Here is a 23,198-nt window from a genome sequence, read left to right on the forward strand (position 1 = left end):
CTTTGGATCGGTGTGGGGGGGGGGGGAGCGCTGTTTGTAGGTGGAGCAGAGGATCGAGTAGAAGCTTTCTCCGATCCTCTAGACCAGGAATATGCAATTAGCGGACCTCCAGCTGTTGCAAAACTACAAGTCCCATCATGCCTCTGGGTGTCATGCTTGTGGCTGTCTGGCTGTCAGAGTCTTGCTATGCCTCATGGGGCTTGTAGTTCTGCAACAGCTGGAGGTCCACTAATTGCATATCCCTGTTCTATACAAAAAGGAGCAGCTGACCTGAGCAGTGCAGGTGTTTGGACAAAATGTCGAACCCGTCAGATTATCAAACCCACGTCACTTCCCGTTGCATCAGCTGTTCTTCAAATCTACACACAATGTGCAGCGTTTCATCGACTATGTCCATGCTGACATCAGTGCACTTAGGTTTGCATGTCAAATTCCTCCACTGACGATACTTCGCATGCACACATAAATACACTAGCTACTGCGCAATTCACGTTGTTTTGAAATCTTGGGTCAGCTTGACATGGCACTGCTCCTGAACCATAAGCCCAGGTTCATACTGAGCTGCGGGAATGAAGCTGTGCGAGTTCAGCTGAACTCGCACAATTTCACTCCCGATTTCGGCTGCGATTTCTGCACAGATGTCAATGTAAATCTCAGCCCGAAATTGCAAAAAGTAGTACAGAAACTACTTTTTCTTTTTGAAATCGGTGCAGCGCCGCAAATGCAGCGTCACACCAATTAGGACAGTGCCATTGCCAGCAATTGCCGCCAATTTGACATGTCAAGTTGTTCCAATGTGAACCAGGGCTAAGTGACAGGGACACCAAACTTAGGGAGCACGTTAAGGGCACCCAGGACTACAAGGAGACCATTGAGCAGAGCGGCGGGGGGTGCAGTTCTAGTGTCAGGCAGGAATATGGCGCAGGCTCTGTCAGAGGATGAGTTCCAGCTATAGAGTGATGTCACTCCTAGCAGTGTGGCCGACATCATTCTGTGCCTGCAGATTGGGGTTGGAGAATGTAAACAACATCTTCTGTCATCCTTCCTGATATTGCATGCCGTACAGTGTCATGGCATGCCGTACAGTGTCATCAGTGAACACAGATTTGAAGAACAGCTGATGCCACAATGAAGTGACGCGGGTTCAATGAAGTGACGCGGGTTCAATGAAGTGACGCGGGTTTCGGTAAACTGACGCGGGTTTCGGTAAACTGACGCGGGTTTCGGTAAACTGACGCGGGTTCGGTAAACTGACGCGGGTTCGGTAAACTGACGCGGGTTCGGTAAACTGACGCGTTCGACATTTTGTCCAAAACTTGGGAAAACTTTTTTTTTTTGTCCAGCGTTGAACTTTAAAGAATGAGTCGCTGTTAGAAGATATGAATAGAAAGCACATAGGAAAAGTATAATCTCCTCTCTCCCCCTCCTCACCTGCACTGCCTGGAAGAGTCCCTCTGTCATGGCCTGGTTGAAGGACTCGATGTGAGCTCTGGTGATGTCCTGTAGAGGAGGGTGCTGCTTCTTTCCAGGCTTCCCATAGCCAGGGTCTGTCAGCTTCTTCAGACTTGGCTCCCTGGGCAGTTTATCCCACTTCTGAGTCCAGTCCATGATGGCAGGAAGGACACACAGTCCTCTGCTGAACACCACACACAGAGCCAGGTACTCAGCAACACATGTGCTGGCGGAGGGGGTGTGGTCATTGCACACATGCTGCCCGTGACGTACTTCCGCCAGTCTCCGCAATACCAGGACAAGCATTGCCAGCTTCGGCTCTCAAATATGTCTGTAACCGTGATGTGTGTGATGTGTGTGATGAGACAGCGGCGCCTCATTATGGACCAGAGGAAAGAATCGTCTATCTAGGCGTGAAAAGAAAGGACGCCGCCATTTTGTTGTAGACCAAATCTCTAGAGACTAGACTGTGCCTCACTCAAGAAACAGGAAGCTAATTCCCAGTCATTCTAAAATTGACACCCCGCCTTCCTGTCTGCTGGCAGTGACTTGTGGCACTTCACTCCATAACACCGTGGTAAAGTATTGTGTCTTTCTGTGAGGCACATTTGTAAGGTTACGTTGGCTCTGCAGGGTAGGCGGACATGCTTTGCTTCTAGTCATCTCACGTGAGCTGTCATAAGTAAAGACCAAGAAAGCGTTTCTTTTTATTGTACAGTGCCATCTAGTGGTCACTTCCTAATCCTACTGTGCACCGTGATCGATTTTTTTTGCATTGTGATTGCTCTGTTTTGTTTTCCTGGTTGAGCCAATCTATAAATATATCTAACGCCAAAACTTTTCTTTTAGGGTCCTTTCACACATTCATGTCCGCTTTCACGGACTCCGCTTTCACAGCAAGGATTGATCCGTTGATTCGCTGAGCCGGCGGATGACAAGTCCTGTCAGATATCAGCTCCCCTCTGTTTGGATGAAAACAGATCCGCCTGTCCGCTTTCATCCAATCTGATGCGCCAGACAGATGGAAAATAAGGCTTTCATCCATCTGGATTTAGCGGATCGGATGTCAGCGGACATGTCACCGCTCACATCCGTCACTCCATAAAGGTACATGGAGCGTCCGTTCAGGTCCGCCTGAAAAACTGACAGGCAGATCTGAAGAGTCCACATGTGTGAAAGAGCCATTAGTTTTGGAGAGCGGTCTTTATAAGGCTGCATTCACACCTGATGTGGTGTCTTTGAGAGTTTTTTCACGTGTTTTTGAGCTTTGGTGTTTTTTTATTAGCCAGTAGAGAAAACTATCATTTGTTGCTAGGTATTTCAGCATTTTTAGCTTTTCCCTTAGCTTTTTTCAATTATTATTATTATTATTATTATTCATGTATTATTTTATTTTGTTAAGGTAAGGGGTTATAGTTAGACCCCTTTCACACTGGGGTGCTTTGCAGGAGTTATAACGCTAAAAATAGCGCCTGCAAAGTGCCCTGAAAGTCCTGCTCCTGTCTCTCCAAAGTGAAAGCCCCGAGGGCTTTTACACTGGAGTTGTGCGCTGGCAGGGCGCTAAAAAAAGTCCTAGCAGCATCTTTGGAGCGGTGAAGGAGCGCTGTATACACAGAGGTAATAATATACGTTATACTTTAAGATACACTTTTATTCATCTTTAATTTTAAGAATAATAAACATGTGGGGAAACTAACTTAACCTCCCTGGCGGTATGATTATTTCATATTTTTGATGCTGAAAGCGGTACAATTATTTTGCATGGAAATTTGGCGTTTTATATTGTAGGCCTGTAATTCTTAGGAATAATTCACTTAAATCTGTCCAAACAAGAGTCTAGTAGACATCCCGGGTATGATAAAGTTTGAAAAATGAAATAAAAAATTATAATATAATAAATAGCTATAAATAATTATACCAAGTAATAATATAATAAAAATTATTCAATAATGTAATCAAATCAAAAACACTGAAATTTGCTCAGTTACAGAATTGTCGCTTTCGTTACTTTTAGTGTTTGATGACGGATTTCCCCACAAATCACTATTGCTCAATTCTGCAAGTGATTCTAATTTATTATCGCTGTTTTCTAGCTGGTCTAAAGCCACTTTTGATGTAAAGGGACAGTTTTGGTTGCTATGGACAATCTACAGTTTCCAGGCAGAAAGAACAGTTTTTATAATATAAAACTGCATGCAGGACACTGGACAAACCACTAGGGACAAAGGGGATGTGTAATTATTTGATACAGTACTGTAATCTGTAAGATTACAGTATACTGTATCTGTACTGTGTGTTTTACTTTTTGAATTTGGCGCCGAATTCCGTCCCCGTGCGTCACAACGCTTGCAGGGAACGGAGCTCTGCACCGTGAATCGAGCGAGACATGGCGGCTTGCAGATCACAGCAGGGAGACATCACAGGATCCAGGGGACAAGGTAAGTATCCTCTACATGGATCCTGCGATGCAATCCCGCATGTCTCTTCTGCATTAAAAATCCTGCCTGTCTGCCCACTTTTATTTTGGAACCTAAAGTTCCACTTTTTCTGACTAAAGTTTCACTTTCAGTTAATGAAGTCCTCTTAGATCACTTCAGGCTGGTCCCTTTTGCAGGTATAGTTATGTAAAACATTAAAAATAAGTGTCTATACTGTTTAAAATCCAGTAATATACTGTCTCACCCTGCTCTGCACATTCCCAGTTGCTCTCCCTTTTTAGGCATTGCCGAGTTGGTAGAGGCCGATCTGCTGACAGCCTTAAAGTGGAATAATCCCTCTTACAGCCAAGGAAGCTGCTTCTGTTTGATCTGCAACTGCCATGGTGCTGCACATGTGGACAGCTATGACACCAGCCATTTGATGGTTTGACAGTTCCCTTGAGGAAACAAGCAAATGTGACAGTTAGAAACACTGGTATTCCAGAAACCGTTTTTTAAAATTGTTAAATTAATGGGTTTAGTTCCGCTTTATGATTTACTTCTGTTCAGGGGCTCTGGGATACAGCAAAATGGCAGCCTCCAGCAAGAAGAAACAGGAGCTATGATGGAGGCAATTTACAGCACACACTAATTTTGGTGGCAAACTTATTAATGTAGAATGTATGTTCCTTGCTATTTTTTATCAAGTTTTTATGGATAAAGTTGTACTTTACCAGCTTAAAAAAACGGTTACATTCCCAGCAAGTTCCCAGGAATTATAACTGTCACATTTGTTGTGCTCTCAACCAAACTGTCAAACCATCAAATGGCTGGAGTCATAACTGATCACATGTGCAGCACCATGGCAGTTGAAGATTAAACAGAGGGCAAGATGGCGGCTTCCTTGGCTGAAAATGATAGGAGGGTTTAGTTTAGTTGGGTAAGCATACACATATTTAATTTTTGATGAATCCAGGTGTGAGCAATTGCAACAAATGATTCATCATTTACTAACATATTAAACGGGTGCAAAACATATGCTAACAATTGAAAATATGATCAGAAATTATCTATAAAAAAAGTAATAACACAATCTGTATTACAATTAAAAATGTATCCAAGAGAATAGCTTTAATTTTGTGTATGGCTGCTGTAGTAGATGTTTAATGTTAGCCCTGGTTTACACCGTATGCAGCTTCGAAATTGTGCTACTTCAGCACGATTTCAAAGCCAGCGATCAGTGCGATTTCATGTGCAGCTTGCAGACATCTGGGCGACTGTATGCACAAATGTCAATGCAAGCCACACATAAAACTGCCAAAAATGGCGCAGGAACCTTTTTCAAAGTCGGTACAAGTCGGGGTCACACTGATTTGAACGGTTCCAGAAAAAGGGTGCGACTTGTCATGTGACTTTGATCTGTCAAATCACATGACAAGCCGCACCAGTGTGAATGGGGGGGCTAAGAGTGCATTTTAACTAACTTGGCTGATTAAGGTCCCCTTGGTAAACAGTAGTTGTTAATCTGAAGAGTTTTGTCACTACAGCATACCTACTTGTCTAAGCTTTGGAATCGTTTGGTGTTGGAGCTGATGTGAGAGAGAGGGAGGGGGGACAATGCAGAGAAAAATACGTTTTTATTTAGGGTAAGGATTCGCTTTAAGTGTGGGAGATACAGCCATACATCATTAAAATTTTACTTTATCCTTCATTAACAAGATGCCTATGTAACAAGATTTGATAAGCAAGGAATATTCACTTGTGTATTCTAAATGTCTCAATTCATGTAATGCATAATTACTTTTTTATTGTCAGATACTTCCTAAGCCTGTGCCCACACCATTTCTGAAATGGTGTTAAATGGAATTAAAGCCATATTTTTTGATTTGGATAACACATTGATTGACACTTCTGGAGCCAGCAAAAAAGCAATAGAAGAGGTAAGTTCTAGTTTATGGGTTATGAAATTCTCTGTTCCTATATATGAATACAATATTATTATTATTATTATACAGGATTTATATAGCAGCAACAGTTTACGTATCGCTTTACAACTTGAGGGTAGACAGTACAAATACAATACACTTTTTAATACAGTAGGAATCAGAGGGCCCTGCTCCTCAGAGCTTACAATCTAAGAGGGAAGGTCAAGAGATACAAGAGGTAATAACTGTGGGTGATGTGCTGATTGAGAAGATAAATGTACATTTGTTAGGTGGGGGCCAGATAGGCTTCTCTGAAGAGATGAGTTTTCAGGGATCGTCTGAAAGTGGATAAAGTAGGAGAAAATCGGACGGATTGGGGTAGAGCGTTCCAGAGGATGGAAGAGGCTCTGGAGAATTTCTGAAGGCGAGCATGGGATGAGGTGACAAGGGAGTTTGAGAGCAGGAGGTCTTGGGAGGAGCGAAGAGAACGATTAGGTTGGTATTTTGTGACTAGGTTAGAGATGTAGCTGGGGGACAGGTTGTGGATGGCTTTGTAGGTTATAGTTAGTATATTGAATTTAATTTTGTGACTGAGTGGCAGCCAATGGAGGGATTGGCAGAGGGGTATAGCAGACGCTGAGCGGTTTGTGAGGTGGATGAGCCTGGCAGCAGCGTTCATGATGGACTGAAAATACAATATATAATATATAGCTGTGTATTAATAAGTAAAGGTTAAAGCCCAGCTTCTGGATGTTTTTTTTTTTTAATTGAACCTCCAGCTTGTATATGAATAGGAAATGCAGCTCAGGCTGCAATACTCACTTCCTTTGGCGCTGTCTCTGCAGTAAGTCTTTTATGCCAGATTTCCTCAGTCTTTGGTTGAGTGATGCCGGACATCTTCAACCTCAAAGACGGGGGACATACTGGGAGTGGGTGGTATTTACTTAAACTGGAGAGTGCAACATCTGGTGCAGTTCTGCATAGAAACCAATCAGCTTCCAGGATTTATTGACAAAGCTTAATTGAACAAGCTGAAATTAGAAGCTGATTGGCTATCATGCACAGCTGCACCAGATTCTGAGTGCTTCAAGTTTAGTAAATCTTCCCCACTGTGTGCCTGCAGCCCCAGAGCAGCTCTCGGCATCATGAAGAACAGCGTTAGGGAAGAAGTAGAGGACCATGATAGATAAAATGGTTTCCATATATGTATTTCAACTGGTTGTTTAGCTGCTTACCTGAAACTCAGATTTAAAGCGGAGTTCCACCCAAAAGTGGAAGCTCCGCCTTTCTGTCTCCTCTCCCCCCCCCCCCCCCCTCCCGGGGGGAGTGGGGTACCTGTTTTTGACAGGTACCTGTCCCCACTTCCGCCGGCCAGCTTTGCACATGTGCATTAGGTAACCAGCTGTGAATCTTCACTGCCGGTTTCCCTTACCGGCTATGGCAGTGGCAGCACCCGAGAGCCAATGTAAACATCGGCTGGGGTGCCGACATCGCTGGACTCCTGAACAGGTAAGTGTCCTACCTGAACAGGTAAGTGTCCTATTATTAAAAGTCAGCAGCTACAGTATGTGTAGATGCTGACTTTTCATTTTTTTTTGGGGGGGGGGGGAGCTGCACCCAGAAGGTTTTTTACCTCAATGCATAGAGTGCATTAAGGTTAAAAATCTTCTGCCTATAGAACCACTTAAGTTTTCAAGCATGCAGAAATGTTACTTCTATTTCTAACATGGATTGTCTTATTTGTAGGTGATTAAATTACTTAAAGACAAAAGCCAATTCAAAGAAGATGAAATACATATCATATGTAATGGGTTTCAAGCAAAATTGCTTCATGAAACATTTGATCCCTCTGAAATGACCATTGATAATCTCAGGGCATTGCACTGGGATAAATCCATGCAGGAAATCAAGCCTGGAGATTACAAGAACTTGGCCCAAGAATCATATGCATTGTGGAAAACCAAGCGTCTACAACTCATGACCTTGTCAGAAAGCGCCAAAAACATGCTATGCGAACTGCGGAAATCAGTGCGCTTGGTTCTGTTAACAAATGGAGAGAGACAGGTTCAAAGGGAGAAAATTGAAGCTTGTGGTGTCAGTGCATTGTTTGATGCCATTGTGGTGGGAGGAGAACATTCAGAAGAGAAGCCTGCACCATCTATCTTCCTCCACTGCTGTGATCTAGTGTCAGTAAAGCCAGAGGACTGTGTGATGGTGGGAGACAATCTGGACACAGACATTCAAGGCGGACTGAATGCTGGATTAAAGGCAACCATCTGGTTAAATAAGAACCCCCAAATAAACAGCAATCCCAGCCCTACTCCTCATTACACTATACATTCTATAAATGCGCTACCTGAGGTTTTACAAAATTTACAGTAGTCCTAAAGGGGTTTTCAGTTTTTTTAAAGAATATGGGAATCCCCTTCAAGCACAAGAGTGTGGTCCAAGCATGCAGATAAGGCCAAAAATGGTTTGACATCTTACAGCACTTTAGCCATCTCACAACTGTTTTTGTACATATGAAAACAGCCAATCTGCGGGGGTTTGAGTAAGAAGCCATCCACTGCTCCAAATCAGCAAGAGGATGAGCTTCATACTCTCTTTATGAAACATAGGCTTTAACCGCTTCAGCCCTGGAAGATTTTACCCCCTTCCTGACCAGAGCACTTTTTGCGATTTGGCACTACATCAATTTAATTGGTCGTGCGACGTTGTACCCAAACAAAATTGATGTCCTTTTTTTCCCACAAAGAGAGCTTTCTTTTGGTGGTATTTGATCACCTCTACTTTTTTTTTTTTTTTGCGCTATAAACAAAAAAAGAGCGCCGATTTTGAAAAAAACACAATATTTTTTACTTTTTGCTATAATAAATATCCCCCAAAAATATATAAAATTTTTTTTTTTCCTCAGTTTAGGCCGATATGTATTCTACATATTTTTGGTAAAAAATAAGCGTATATTGATTGGTTTGCGCAAAAGTTATAGCATCTACAAAATAGGGGATAGTTTTATGTCATTTTTATTATTATTATTATTTTATTTTTTATTAATAATGGTGGCGATCTGCGATTTTTATCAGGACTGCGACATTATGGCAGACATATCGGACACTTTTGAAACTTTTTTGGGACCATTGTCATTTATACAGCGATCAGTGCAATAAAAATGCACTGATTACTGTGTAAATGACACTGGCAGGGAAGGGGTTAACCACTAGGGAACGATGAAGGGGTTAAGTGTGTCCTAGGGAGTGATTCTAACTGTGGGGGGGATGGGCTTCCGGTCACATGACAGCGATCACTGCTCCCGATGAGTCCGCCCCTCCCACGGGCACGGTCACGCTGTACGCTGCGGGCGCGCGCACCCGCTAGCCCCTCCATTTAAAGGGGACGTACAGGTAAGCCCATTTGCCCACCGCTGCCATTGTGCCGACGTATATTGGCGTGCCGCAGACGGCAAGTGGTTAAATGAATAAACACAATTTGTGTGCTTCTCTGGTCTCCATCCATCCCCCATTCTCCCCGCAGCACTGCCAGCTTCCCTCCTCTCCCAACAACTGCTGGGGGGGGGATGTTTCAGGATGGTGAGCAGGGCAGAGGGCCGGCAAATGTCATTTACCAGCCCCTTCTTTTATGAATAAACGCAGTGAGTGATTGGTACCGATTACTCACTGTCTTTATTCATAACTGAAACATAGTAAACTGATTTTAAAGAATAGCTGTGTGATTCAGAATGGGAGTGACTAATCCATTATAAGCAGCTGATGCACTTTTAGGGTTCTGACGAGAAAAACTGCAGTGTCAGCATCTCTTTAGAAGTGATTAGCTTTAGGAAGTATGTCCTCAAAAGTGTTTTTTTTTTTTTTTTTTTTTGCAGAAGATGCCTTACAACCTGACCTGTATTTTAGTGAAGAGTTCTTCACACAAGCAGGAAATTACATTTCTGGGGGCGTTTTGTACACCAGCCATGCACAGAACGCCTAAAGGCTGCCAATTTGCATTGAATTTAATTTATAGAAAATTACAGTAGTTGCAGATTGAAAAGAAAATGTAATTTTTATTAACAATATGGCTTTTGTAACAATAATATATGCTATATTATTTTTTCCATGAAACTGGAGTTGCCCTTTAGGGTACAATCATTCTGGGGTAACAAAAAAAAAGACAAACGTTTTTATTTAAATGAGGAATATGTAGATCACTACTTCTCCCATCTAACTACTGTATGTGCACGCTATGTCCACACTATGTCCACACTCCTGTCATGTAGAGATCACTGGCCTATGCTAAATTCTCTGTTCATTCAGCACAGACACAGTGTACAAACATTAATATTTATTCTCCAGTTTACTGGGATACTTTAACTTATCGCATGTATATCAATCACTTAAAAAGTAAACCTCTTTTATTTTTAGGTGCAAATGTACTTTGAAGGTGAACACCCAGTTTATATAAAAATGTCAGTTGATTCAGTTATGCATTAATTGAAAATATATTCAGTGTTTTTTCAGTGTGATCACCACACTCCTAGTCCAGTGACACTTCCTCCAGCTCTCTAACTCTCTAACTTGGTACGGCCATAGAGCTGGAGAAAGAGTCTGCGGGAGCCTTGCACCTAGGACCCACTGTTTGTGGTTGCAGTGTTTTGCAGGCTCATTTGCAAAAAAAAAAATTTTTAATTCAAATATATGGGCATTTACTGTTCTATGCAAAAGGTGGACTTGGCCTTTTAGCAAAACGATATGCACAGAATTGTTTACTAAAAATTACCGTAATCATAGTGTATTAATAAATTAATATTCAACCTGAAGATTAAAAGTCTCTCTTATGTATATGTTTGTGTACATTATGTTTTAAAGTGGGCATTTTTCACAAAAAGAGCGCTAAAGAGCCCAACCAATAAAATTTAAAATGCTTTACGTTAAGGATGACACTTTATCATTACCTACTCAGAGCATTATTCTGAAAAGCATTGAATACACTCTGCCCCTTAGCTTCCCTGGCGGTTTTCCCGTGTGAGGCTCGGGGTTAAATTTCAGTACCCTTAGCGGTAACCCTGAGCCACACTCGGGATTGCATTGCAGGATCCTGGTGCAGTATACTTACCTTGTCCCCAGGATCCTGCGATGTCCCCCCGCTGTGTCCGTGGGCTCCGTCCTCTGCCCGATGCCTCTGTGTGCCGGGCTCTGTTCCCTGCGAACGTCGCGATGCATGGGGGTGGAGCCCAGCAGCAAATTCAAAAAATTGAAAAATCATAATACAATACAGTACAGTGTAATCTTACAGATTACATTACTGTATTAAATTATTTCACATCCCTTTTGTCCCCAGTGCTTTGTCCAATGCCCTGCATGCAATTTTATATGATATACTGTTCTTTCTGCCTGGAAGCTGGAGATTGTCCATAGCAACCAAAAAGTGTCCCTTTAGACCCCTTTCACACTTATACGACTTGTCCCACAATTTTGGACTGCAAAATCGCAAGACAAGTCATTCTCCATGATTTTGAATGACTACCATTCATATTGGCATGAATTTAAGGGTCCTTTCACACTGGGGCTAATAATAGCGCCTGCAAACCGACCCGAAAGTGCCGCTGCTTTAATTCCAGTGTGAAAGCCCCGAGGTCTTTCACACTGGAGCGGTGCGCTAGCAGGACGGGAAAAAAAGTCCTGCTAGCAGCATCTTCGTAGCGGTGAAGGAGCGGAGTGTATACCGCTCCTGCCCATTGAAGTCAATGGGACGGCGCGGCTATACCGCCGGCAAAGCGCCTCTGCAGAGGCGCTTTGCAGTGGTTTTAACCCTTTCTCGGCCGCTAGCGGGGGGTAAAACCCCCCCGCTAGCGGCCGCATACTGACAGTAAAGCGCCGCTAACAATAGCGGCGCTTTACCGCCGACGCCGCCCCCGCCCCAGTGTGAAAGGGCCCTAAGTCATGCTGACTTCAAAGTAGTTCCTGCACTACTTTTTTTCTGAAGCCGGATTCCATATTAACTGATCCGACTTTGGCATGCGACTTGTACATAAAGGGGAACTCCACGCCAATTTTTTTTTCAAAGAAAAAACCGGCATGGGTTCCCCCTTCATGAGCATACCGGGCCCTTCGGTCTGGTATGGATTTTAAGGGACCCCCCACACCGAAAAACCGGCATGACCCCCACCCCAAAGCACCTTGCCCCTATGTTGATGAGGACAAGGGCCCCTTCCCGACAACCCTGGCCGTTGGTTGCCAGGGTCTGCGGGCGGGGGGCTTATCGGAATCTGGGAGCCCCCTTTAATAAGGGGCCCTCAGAACCCGGCCCCCCACCCTATGTGAATGAGTATGGGGTACATTGTACCCCTACCCATTCACCTGGGGGAAAAAAAGTGTCAATAAAAAAAAAAACACACTAGACAGGTTTTTAAAGTAATTTATTAGGCAGCTCAGGGGGTCTTCTTCCGACTTTGGGGGTCTCTTCCGACTTCTCCGCTCTCTTCTCCTGCTCTCCGGTGTGTTCTCCCGCTCTCTGGTGCCTTCTGCCGGGCTCCTCCGCTATCTTCTTCCAACTCTTTTACTAGCATTGGCCCGGTCTTCTCCGTCGTCTTCTTCCCTCTTCTCTTCTTCCAGTGTTGACACGACGCTCTCCCCCGCTGTAATGCCGTGTGCGCGGTGCACAACGATTTATACAGGCATAGGGCGTGGTCACCGGGTGATGTCACCCAATGACCACGCCCCTTTATGACGTCACAGCCCGGGGCATGATGGAACTCTGGCATCATAAGTGGCGGGGTCACCGGGTGACATCACCTGGTGACCACGCCCCATGCCTATATAAATCGTTGTGCACCGCGCACACGGCATTACAGCGGGGGAGAGCGTCGTGTCACCATTGGAAGAAGAGGGAAGAAGACGACGGAGAAGACCGGGCCAACGCTAGTAAAAGAGCTGGAAGAAGATAGCGGAGGAGCCCGGCAGAAGGCACCGGAGAACGGGAGAAGAATCGAAGAGCAAGAGAAGACACCGGAGAGCGGGAGAAGAGAGCGAAGAAGTCGGATCAGACCCCCGAAGTCGGAAGAAGACCCCTGGAGCTGCCTAATAAACTACTTTAAAAACCTTTCTACTGTGTTTTTTATTGACACTTTTTTTCCCCCAGGTCAATGGGTAGGGGTACAATGTACCCCATACTCATTCACATAGGGTGGGTGGCCGTGATCTGGGGGCCCCTTATTAAAGGGGGCTCCCAGATTCCGATAAGCCCCCCCCCGACAACCAACGGCCAGGGTTATCGGGAAGGGGCCCTTGTGCTCATCAACATGGGGGCAAGGTGCTTTGGGGTGGGGGGCACAGGGCCCCTTCTGCCCCAAAGCACCCACCCCCCCCATGTTGAGGGCATGCGGCCTGGTACGGCTCGGGGGGGGGGGCGCTCGTCCCCACCCCCTTACCTGACTGGCCAGGCTGGTGCTCGGATAAGGGTCTGGTATGGATTTGATGGGGGACCCCACGCCACGGCGTGGGGGGGTCCACTTGAAATCCATACCAGACCGAAGGCCCCGATATGCCCATGAAGGGGGAACCCATGCCGTTTTGTGTTTTTTTTTAAATTGGCGTGGAGTTCCCCCTAATTATTTGATAATCAAAGTCGCGTCCCTGCTCATTGAAGTCGTACTTCAAGTTGTGGGGCAAAGTCGGATCCACAGTCGTATGACTGTGTTGTTAAAATCACGGCAAAATCGTGCGACTTTGGAGTAGCACAAGTGTGAAAGGGGCCTTACGTCAAAAGTGGTTTTAGACCAGCTAGAAAAGAGCGATAGTAAATTAGAACACTTGCAGAATTGAGCGATAGTGAATTGTGGGGAAATTAATTTTATTATTATTATATTATTCTTTTTTATAATTATTTATATTTATTATATTATAATTTAGGATTTTGTGTTTCAAACTGTATCATACCCGGAATATCTACTAGACCAGTGCTGGCGAACCTTGGCACTCCAGATGTTTTGGAACTACATTTCCCATGATGCTCATGCAGTCTGCAGTGTAGATGAGCATCATGGGAAATGTAGTTCCAAAACATCTGGAGTGCCAAGGTTCGCCATCACTGTACTAGACTCTTGTTTGGACAAATTTAAGTGTGTTATTGCTAAGAATTACAGGCCTACAATATAAAACGCCAAATTTCTATGTAAAATAATTGTAACGCTTTGAGATGCAAAAATCTGACATAATCATACCGCCAGGGAGGTTACAGTGTTACTAAACCCAGGACCCTGCATTCACTATATTTGGTCTTCCACAGTACACATAACATGGAAATGCAATTGTTTTAGTAAATATAAACTGCTTAATAACATCAGCAATTAGAGCAGTCTTGTGACTTCTATCAGTGTCTGGTTAAAGCTTGTAGGAGGAGTTTTCATTTCCCCCTGATCCTCTGCCTCGACAGTGCTGATTGGCCCTGTGCTAATCACATGTACTCTTCCAAGAAAAACTGACTCCTAATGCTCTGTTCTATCAGGAGATGGATTGGAGTCGAAGTTAAAGAGGAGGATCAGAGAGACAGGATCGAACAGCCTTTATACACAATGCGGAGGATTAACCCCTTAGGTTCCACAGTGAGTATAACAAGCATGCTTTACTGCATATACACACTGATGTTACTGTTGTGGGTTTAGTAACATTTTAATTTGTCTTTTTGAAATAATACTATAGACCATCAAGAAGGACAGTGATGGGAGCCAGGTTCGCCCCTAACCATGCCAATCTTATTTGAGATATTGGGAACAGTTCCATATTTGAACAATAACTTGTTCGGGCAAAGCTGTCTCTCTATGCACACTAAGGTATATATGAGATATTGATTATTTGGGAAGAGGCTGATGGCACCCTTTAGGTATTTATAATGTACTGCCAGGATAATCTCTTTGAAATCTCGTTCCCTCATGTAGTGGATCCTACCTGCCTTGTTTTCCTTGATTTGGTTTTAACATTTGAAAAGGTTGGGGTAATTTTTAATAACATATTCTTTATTATAAAGAAGGTTTTGAACCATAATTGGAGTATTTTAAAAGGGGATTTTCCTATATTGAACGTATAACTTCCAGATAGACTTAGGTTTTTTTTTATAGGAAATCACAGGAACTAAGCAGTCTGAGTCGAAACCCAGCCTATGCAGAGAAATGAGGAATTAAAGTGGTTCCAGGGGCTGAAGGTTTTTCACCTTCATGCATTCAATAGACTTTAATGGAGAAGCTTCAGAAGAGCATGTAGTGTGTTTTTGCCATGGTTTTACCACAATTTGCATTTTTTAATCTGCCTAACAACAAATCGGGCATAAAAAATGCAAAATGTATCAAAAAACGAGCAAAAATGTGTCAAAAACATGTGTGCAAATATGCAAAAAGCACTACAGAAACTGATCAAAAGCAAACTGCATAGTGTGAACCAAGCCTAAAGGTGGTGGTGGACAGAGATAGCAGAAAGTACACTCATGGAGTGGAGCTGATTGTCAGAAGGGAGCATAGTATGCAAGTGTTTGCTATCCATTATAGATAAATAGACATTCAATAAAGTCCAATTAAAAAAATTTGTCTCCAAAAAGTGTAAAATTTAATATTGAAAGTGTCAGTTGGATATCCTCATCAACTTAACCTTCCTGGGGGTATGATTATTTCATATTTTTGATGCTGAAAGCGGTACCATTATTTTGCATGGAAATTTGGCGTTTTATATTGTAGGCCTGTAATTCTTAGGAATGACTCACTTAAATCTGTCCAAACCAGAGTCTAGTAGACATCCCGGGTATGATAAAGTTTGAAACACGAAATCATAAATTATAATATAATAAACAACTATAAATAATTATACCAAATAATAATATAATAATAATAAAAATTATTCAATAATGTAATCAAATCAAAAACACAAAAATTTGCTCAGTTGCAGAATTGTCACTGTCATTACTTTTCAGTGTTTGACGGATCTCCCCACAAATCACTATCGCTCAATTCTGCCAGTGATTCCAATTTATTATCGCTGTTCTAGCTGGTCTAAAACCCCTTTTGATGTAAAGGGATGGTTTTGGTTGCTATAGACCAGGGGTCCTCAAACTATGGCCCGCGGGCCAAATCCGGCCCTCCAGCGTTTTTTATCCGGCCCACGGACTGCCCCTTTAACATTGCAGCACTCCCCTTGCCCTCTGCTACCTCCATCACACAGGACGGGAAACATGACAGGCCAGGACAAAGGACCTTCTGTGCTAAGAAGCAGGTGATTGGTTACTAGGCATCGGGGCGGTCCCAGGAACCAATCACCTGCCCCTCACTTCCAAAGTCCCGCCCTCCGTCCGGACCAACCATGCCTCGCGTCCTACGTGATACAGGTAAGTGCTGAGTGGGAGTGCTGTGACATTATACAAGGGGCGGCAGTGTAATATTGATGAGGGGAGTCTGTGATATGGGGGATCTGTGATATGGGGAGTCTGTGATATGGGGGGATCTGTGATTTGGGGGGATCTGTGATTTGGGGGGATCTGTGATATGGGGGGATCTGTGATGGGGGGTCTGTGATATGGGGGGATCTGTGATGGGGGATCTGTGATATGGGGGGATCTGTGATATAGGGGGGATCTGTGATATGGGGAGTCTGTGATGGGGGATCTGTGATATGGGGGGATCTGTGATATGGGGGGGGGGGGATCTGTGATATGGGGGGATCTGTGATATGGGGGGATATGTGATGGGGGATCTGTGATATGGGGGGGATATGTGATATGGGGGGATATGTGATATGGGGGGGATCTGTGATATGGGGGAGATATGTGATGGGGGATCTGTGATATGGGGGGATCTGTGATATGGGGAGTCTGTGATGGGGGATCTGTGATATGGGGAGATCTGTGATATGGGGGGATCTGTGATATGGGAAGTCTGTGATGGGGGCTCTGTGATATGGGGGGATATGTGATATTGGGGGGATCTGTGATATGGGGGGGTATGTGATGGGGGATCTGTGATATGGGGGAGTCTGTGATATGGGGGGGATATGTGATGGGGGATATGTGATGGGGAATCTGTGATATGGGGGATCTGTGATATGGGGGGATCTGTGATATGGGGGATCTGTGATGGGGAGATCTGTGATATGGGGGGGGATCTGTGATGGGGAGTCTGTTATGGGGGGATCTGTGATGGGGAGATCTGTGATATGGGGGGATCTGTGATGGGGAGTCTGTTATGGGGGGATCTGTGATAGGGGGAGTCTGTTATGGGGGAGTCTGTGATATGGGGAGATCTGTGATATGGGGAGATCTGTGATATGGGGGATCTGTGATGGGGGAGTCTGTGATATGGGGAGTCTGTTATGGGGGAGATCTGTGATATGGGGGGATCTGTGATGGGGAGTCTGTTATGGGGGGATCTGTGATATGGGGGAGTCTGTTATGGGGGAGTCTGTGATAGGGGGAGTCTGTTATGGGGGATCTGTGATGGGGAGATCTGTGATATGGGGGGATCTGTGATGGGGAGTCTGTTATGGGGTGATCTGTGATGGCGGAGTCTGTTATGGGGGATCTGTGATGGAGGAGTCTGTGATATGGGGAGTCTGTTATGGGGGAGTCTGTGATATGGGGAGTCTGTTATGGGGGAGTCTGTGATAGGGGGGGTCTGTGATATGGGGAGATCTGTGATATGGGGGGATCTGTGATGGGGATCTGTGATATGGGGGGATCTGTGATGGGGAAGTTTGTTATGGGGGGATCTGTGATGGCGGAGTCTGTTATGGGGGATCTGTGATGGCGGAGTCTGTTATGGGGGATCTGTGATATGGGGGGATCTGTGATGGGGGAGTCTGTGCTATATGGGAGACTGATATGGGGGGATCTGTGATGGGGGAGTCTGTTATGGGGGAGTCTGTTATGGGGGGATCTGTGATGGCGGAGTCTGTTATGGGGAAAGTCTGTGATGGGGGATCTGTCATGGGGGGGCTTTGTTATGGGGTGAGTCTGTGATGGGGAGGGGGGGTCTGTGATTGGGAGTGGTTCTGTAATGAGGGGAGTCTGTGAAATACTGATAAGTTCATATTGATTACAATTGTTCTTTATTTTAAATATTGTACTGTTTTTTTCCTGTTTTTTTTTTTTTTTTGCACTACAAATAAGATGTGTGCATAGGAATTAGTTCATATTTTTTTAAACTATAGTGCGGCCCCCCAACAGTCTGAGGGACCGTGAACTGGCCCCCTGTCTAAAAAGTTTGAGGACCCCTGCTATAGACAATCTCCAGTTTCCAGGCAGAAAGATCAGTTTTTACAATATAAAACTGCATGCAGGGCACTGGAGAAACCACTAGGGACAAAAGGGATGTGAAATAATTTCATATAGTAATGTAATCTGTAAGATTACAGTATACTGTATGTATTGTGTGTGTTTCACTTTTTGAATTTGGCGCCGTTCTCGGTCCCCGTGCGTCGCAACACTCGCAGGCCGCTCATACTGCAGGGCGACATCGCAGGATCCAGGGGACAAGGTAAGTAAGCTCCTCCTGGATCCTGCGATGCGATCCCGAGTCTGGCTCGGGGTTACCGCTTTTGGTTCTGAAATTCCACCCCGAGCCAGACTGCTGGAATACCGCCAGGGAAGTTAAAGCGGAACTAAAGGCAAAATTAGAAATCTTATGAGCAGGCAAGCTGTTTGTCACAAAAGAGACATGCAATGCCTCTTCTGCAATAAAATAAATCTACTTGTCTGTTCTCATGTTCAGCTCAGTTTTCATTGCTGGTACGGTCCCTGTGTGACTGACTCCTGCACAAAACTTACATCATTTGGTGCCAGCCAATTAAGATGGCAGTAGACCAGCACCTGAAAGAAGCCTGGTAGAAGATGCTGGTACCAGCTAGGGGCCCTTAATGGACTTTGGACTGTTGAGGAGGTAATAATTGTGACTTTAGATACACTTTCAGTGCAGTCTATTTAGGTTCCTTACAAAGAGAGTTAGGCCAAATTCAACCACCCTTAAAGCATATAAAAACCCAAAGCCGAAAATATAATATGTTGCATCTTACCAGTCGATACATGTGGTGGCTGCATTCGTTTTCACTTTTTCGGCTTAGAAATTTTTTTGCAGGTACAGAAAATACATGTTGGTTTTCCCAGAAATGCAGTGTCCTTGTTATTTGTGAATTGAAACCTAAGCCCAAAGAACCTTATCTTTATTGTGTAAACTACTAGACCCATCAATCCATCATATAATGGAGATGATCAAAGGCAGACATTTTTGAAGTCCATTCCGTGTAACAACCATAGCTGCCCCATAGATACAGTAGAAAAACAAATGTAGACACAAAGGTGTTTATATACTAAAACTGCAGAGAGCAAGATCTGGTGCAGCTCTGTATGGAAACCAGTCAGCTTCCAAGCTTCCAAGCTTCCAGGTTTTTTTTTTGTCAAAGCTTAATTGAACAAGCTGAAGTTATAAGCCAATTGTCTACTATGCACAGCTGCACCAGATTTTGCACTCTCCAGTTTTAGTAAATTCACCCTAAAGAGACAGGAAGTGTGTTATTTTCAGAAATAAATGCCTTGTTGCGTCAGAGGTTGTTGTTGTAAATGTCTTTTTTGGCATCTGGAATCAGGGGACCCATAAATTAGTGACTCCTTTAAGGGTAAGTACTACATATGTGTAATAAATAAATGCTTTTCCTGACCTCCCAAACTTTTTTTTTTTCCTTCGCAGCTCACTGAGGGCTAGATATAGGTCTGGTGAGCTACCTGGACCCATGGGCCTGGGGCAGCTGTCCCAAATGCCTATATGTTTAATATTGTTCTAAGGCTCTTCTGGCAGCCTTATAACAATGTTATACAATGGCAGCCTTCTGTGCGTTAAAGTAAAGCTATCATGAGAAAAACATTTAGACTGCCATTGCTGACCCTCTTATTTCAGTAGTTTGTGTCACTGACCTAAAACAAGTATGGAAACATGAACTTTTCTGTAATCTTTAGTTATTTTCCTAGTGTCTTTACCTGCCATTACATTCTAAAGCAGACTTTCTCAACCACGGTCCCGTGGAACTCCAGGGTTCTTTTGGATATCGCTTAGGATATCGATATCGTCTTTAGGATTGGCTGTTGATCACAAAACTAATGGTGCCTGCATACTTTTGGAAACAACTTGAATTGGCAGTGGCTCTTCTTTACTGACTCTCATGTAAGAGCTCCTTCTCCTACTAACCATTACTGTAAAGCAACTCCTCCACTGGCCACCATTGTAAAGGGACACCTCACCAAGAGGCATTTTTCTACAAGACATCAATGCACCAATTTTGCTGTCTACTTTTGTTTTCTGACCATTATTATTAGTTTCATCTCATGAATACTACATAAAACCATTTTGTCTAATAGAGCAATGGATGTTAGGAAAATTATCTGGTCTGTGTATCAAATGCAGTAAGGACTGCACATTCTTTATTATTGTATTTATTATTATACATATAACCATATCTTTTAACTTGTAATTTATATTTAATTATTTTATGAGTGTAGTGCTGGCTGATGGTGGTCCCTTTAAGCCATTCAACAGAGCATTACTCCCTGGCCACACTGGCTGTTTCTCCTTCTCTGGAGTAATGAACAGAGCAGGGAGAGGAGAGCACAGATGAGGACTTTGCCAGCCTTTAGCAATGGGGGCAGAAGAACTGCTTTTGGCCACTGCCAAGATTGTGTTTAGCATTGCCCACTGAACAAACAGAGGAGAGAGAGAACAGGAGAGCACAAATAGCCTGGGGTTCTTCATAGGCCTCATTCATAGCCCAAGAGTGAGCCTAGGTACTGGAAAAGGGCTTCTTTTCCAATATTTTTATTCAGAATTTTTTCCAAAAAATATAAAATCCAGTTTGACATATTTTTGTTTAAGGCATTGGAACAAATAACAAGTTTTTTATATATAATAAACAAAAAAGGGGGTTACACAACATATTGTCACGTATCATTATGAAGTTTAACTTTTCCTAGTCCTTACTATAATACTATATAGCAAGAAGTACAACCAAAATAATAAAAATATAATACTTTTACTCAAAGTAGAACATATATAGGAGAAGCTTTTCTCCAGTAAATTCCTTAACGTATTTCATGTGTAGTGTGTGGAGTCGCAGGAGGAGGATTCTCCCTCCCCAACTCCTCTACTCGGTGTAACCTTCTAATTTAACCTCAATATGAGCCCTGGGGCCTCAATTAGCCCAGGGGGCCTCCAAGACTGATTTGTAAATAAGAGGAAAGAAAGAGAAAGGAATAAGAGGGTGAAAAAGTAGAAAATAGGAAAGAGAGAGAGGTGCACTCCGGTCCCGGAGAGAAAGATTCCTGGATCATTCCCAGCCCATTATGTGTTTGAAATATATTTTATCCATGGGTCCCATCTGGAAAAGGGCTTCTAAGGGCAATGGATGTGGGTTTGCCCAGAGTCCAAGGACAGAGCTGAGCTGATGAAGATTCCACAGGATGGTGAGCTGTGTACTGTGCTGCAGTTTCAATGTTGGAGGCTATACGAGAAAAACCACATGGCTATTCCTAGAGAGAGCTGTTGTGTCATGGGGCTGTGCTGTGGATTGTGGGCAGTGTTGTGTGCCATCCAGAGACCATAGCTCCCAACTGTCCCTGATTTGGAACAAAGTTCCTCTGTCCTTCTTTCCTCATCATTTGTCCCTCATTTTGATTTGATCCCTATAGTTGTATATAAAATGCACTTTTTTATCTTTCAAAAGTGTTTCCCAGTGCTAAACCTTTCACCCAATTTCTAAATTGCTGCATTTGTAAATTTCAAAAGCCAGTATAAGGGAATAGTAGTGGTAAAAAGAAAGCACTTGTGTGTTTAAACTTTTTTGTATAATTCTCCTTTAAGGGGGCGTGGCAGGGTGGGTGTCCTATGCTCACATAATTTTGCTAACAGGTGTCCTTCTTTCCCATCTCAATAATTTGGGAGGTATGCAGAGACTGACTGCAAAAATCTTCAGTTACAGAGCAATATAGGGTAGAGCTACAAGAAGATGGTCTCTAAGGGTGGCAGGCTTGAGAGAGTACCAGGGCTTTGTGTGCTGCCTATTCAGTTGCCAGTATCATACAGGCCCTCATCTGGTGAAATCTACATCCATCCTGCCGTAGGATCATCTGGTGAGGGACTGATTGCACCCAGGGGCAAATCATAAAGGTTTCTGCTTGATGAGAGGCCTTTTGGTCACCACAGTGTGTTTTATTGACTGATTTAAGCTTCCACTTTGCTGTTTCAAGGAGGACTGTGTTGCTCACATATACTTTACCTTGAAATTACAAATACTCTTGATGGAAAATGCGCTCCTAACAGTAATTCAGGAGCCTCAACACCAGCAGACTTGTTAGCCTGTTTGCAATGATTAATATGCCTATTCAAGCAAGCAAAAAAGTGAGTATAGCATTCGGGCCCTAAACAGGGCTGCTAATAAATCTAGTTGTGCTAAGTGGTAACTAGTCTGGCTAATTGGTAGGTTGATCCACTGACTCCTGCAGTTTGCACTGTTTCTTTTGGAATGATGGATTACCATAAATTCAGTTAATGGGTAACTAGGTTGTCTCAGCCAATCAGCAGGAGTTTCTTTAACCGCTGTGTATGCTGGGATAGGCTATTTATTTGGGAGGAGTCAGGTGATCAGGGTTCTTCCCGCTTAAGGCTGCGGCCTGGGTGGGTGTGTGTTGAGAAGCTCCTGGTTGCTAGGCTTGAAGCCTATCCAAGAGGCATGCTGGCTGCTAGGTCTACTTAAGGCCTATCCAGCTGTTTGGGGTTCCGCAAAGGAGGAGCAGCCAAGGTTAAGCCCAAAGCCTGGGGCGGACTCACGCGTGTTATAGGCTCGGCCTGAGGGGAGCCTGATCGTTGTCGGAGGTAAAGGAGAAGCAGTTGCCACGAAGGGACAACCACTCCTGTTACTGAAGGCAAGTTTGGAAGGGATGAAGTTCTGAAGGAGTACCAGAGCAGACGCTTCACTAGCTGTTAACAATGAAGCAGTGGGAAAGCTCAGTAGAGACTCATCCAGGAAGGCAGCGGGTAGCTGTGAGTAAAGCTTGAAGGAGTATGGCGGATAGCTGTAAGTAAAGCTTGAAGATAAAGTACAGCAGGTGGCTGAGAGTCCAAAAAGTCTAGTGAGAGATGGTGACCTGAGCCTAAGGATCTACAGTGGGATACTGTGAGTTAATCTGGAAGATCTACAGTAGGATACTGTTAGAGAATTTGTTGCCATAGGAGACAGCGGTTGCTACAAGATACAGATTGATGAATTTAGTTTAAAAGCCCTTGTTCTGTATTGCTGTCTGTCTAGTTCTGTTTTTGTCTGCGGAGTTTGCCTTAATTGCTATTGCATTTGCCTAAGGGTGTCTTGTGCCCTAAACCCTCTCTCCCCAACGTTCC

At 43.9% G+C, this 23,198-nt stretch overlaps 2 protein-coding genes across 3 annotated transcripts in view; one reads left to right on the forward strand and one right to left on the reverse strand.

Moving 5' to 3' along the window:
- POLR1B (RNA polymerase I subunit B) overlaps positions 1-1,876 on the reverse strand; it is a 39,785-nt gene extending 37,909 nt beyond the window's left edge. The window contains exon 1 of the mRNA XM_073628034.1: positions 1,432-1,876. Within this exon, the coding sequence (XP_073484135.1) occupies positions 1,432-1,758 (327 nt within the window). The 5' untranslated portion in view covers positions 1,759-1,876. The remainder of the gene's footprint in view (positions 1-1,431) is intronic.
- On the forward strand, positions 1,876-10,722 carry NANP (N-acetylneuraminic acid phosphatase). 2 transcript variants are annotated; one of them, XM_073628035.1, is made up of 3 exons: positions 1,876-2,029; positions 5,685-5,809; positions 7,541-10,722. In XM_073628035.1, exons 2-3 carry the CDS (start codon positions 5,720-5,722, stop codon positions 8,174-8,176), a joined length of 726 nt encoding a protein of 241 aa, XP_073484136.1. In that variant the 5' UTR covers positions 1,876-2,029; positions 5,685-5,719; the 3' UTR covers positions 8,177-10,722. The 2 variants fall into 2 exon arrangements, with proteins under 2 accessions (XP_073484136.1, XP_073484137.1); XM_073628036.1 differs by having other exon boundaries at positions 1,945-2,086.
- The last annotated feature ends 12,476 nt before the right edge of the window (positions 10,723-23,198 follow it).

The sequence above is a fragment of the Aquarana catesbeiana genome, linkage group LG04 (assembly GCF_042186555.1).
Source record: "Aquarana catesbeiana isolate 2022-GZ linkage group LG04, ASM4218655v1, whole genome shotgun sequence".
Taxonomy (NCBI): Eukaryota; Metazoa; Chordata; class Amphibia; order Anura; family Ranidae; genus Aquarana; species Aquarana catesbeiana.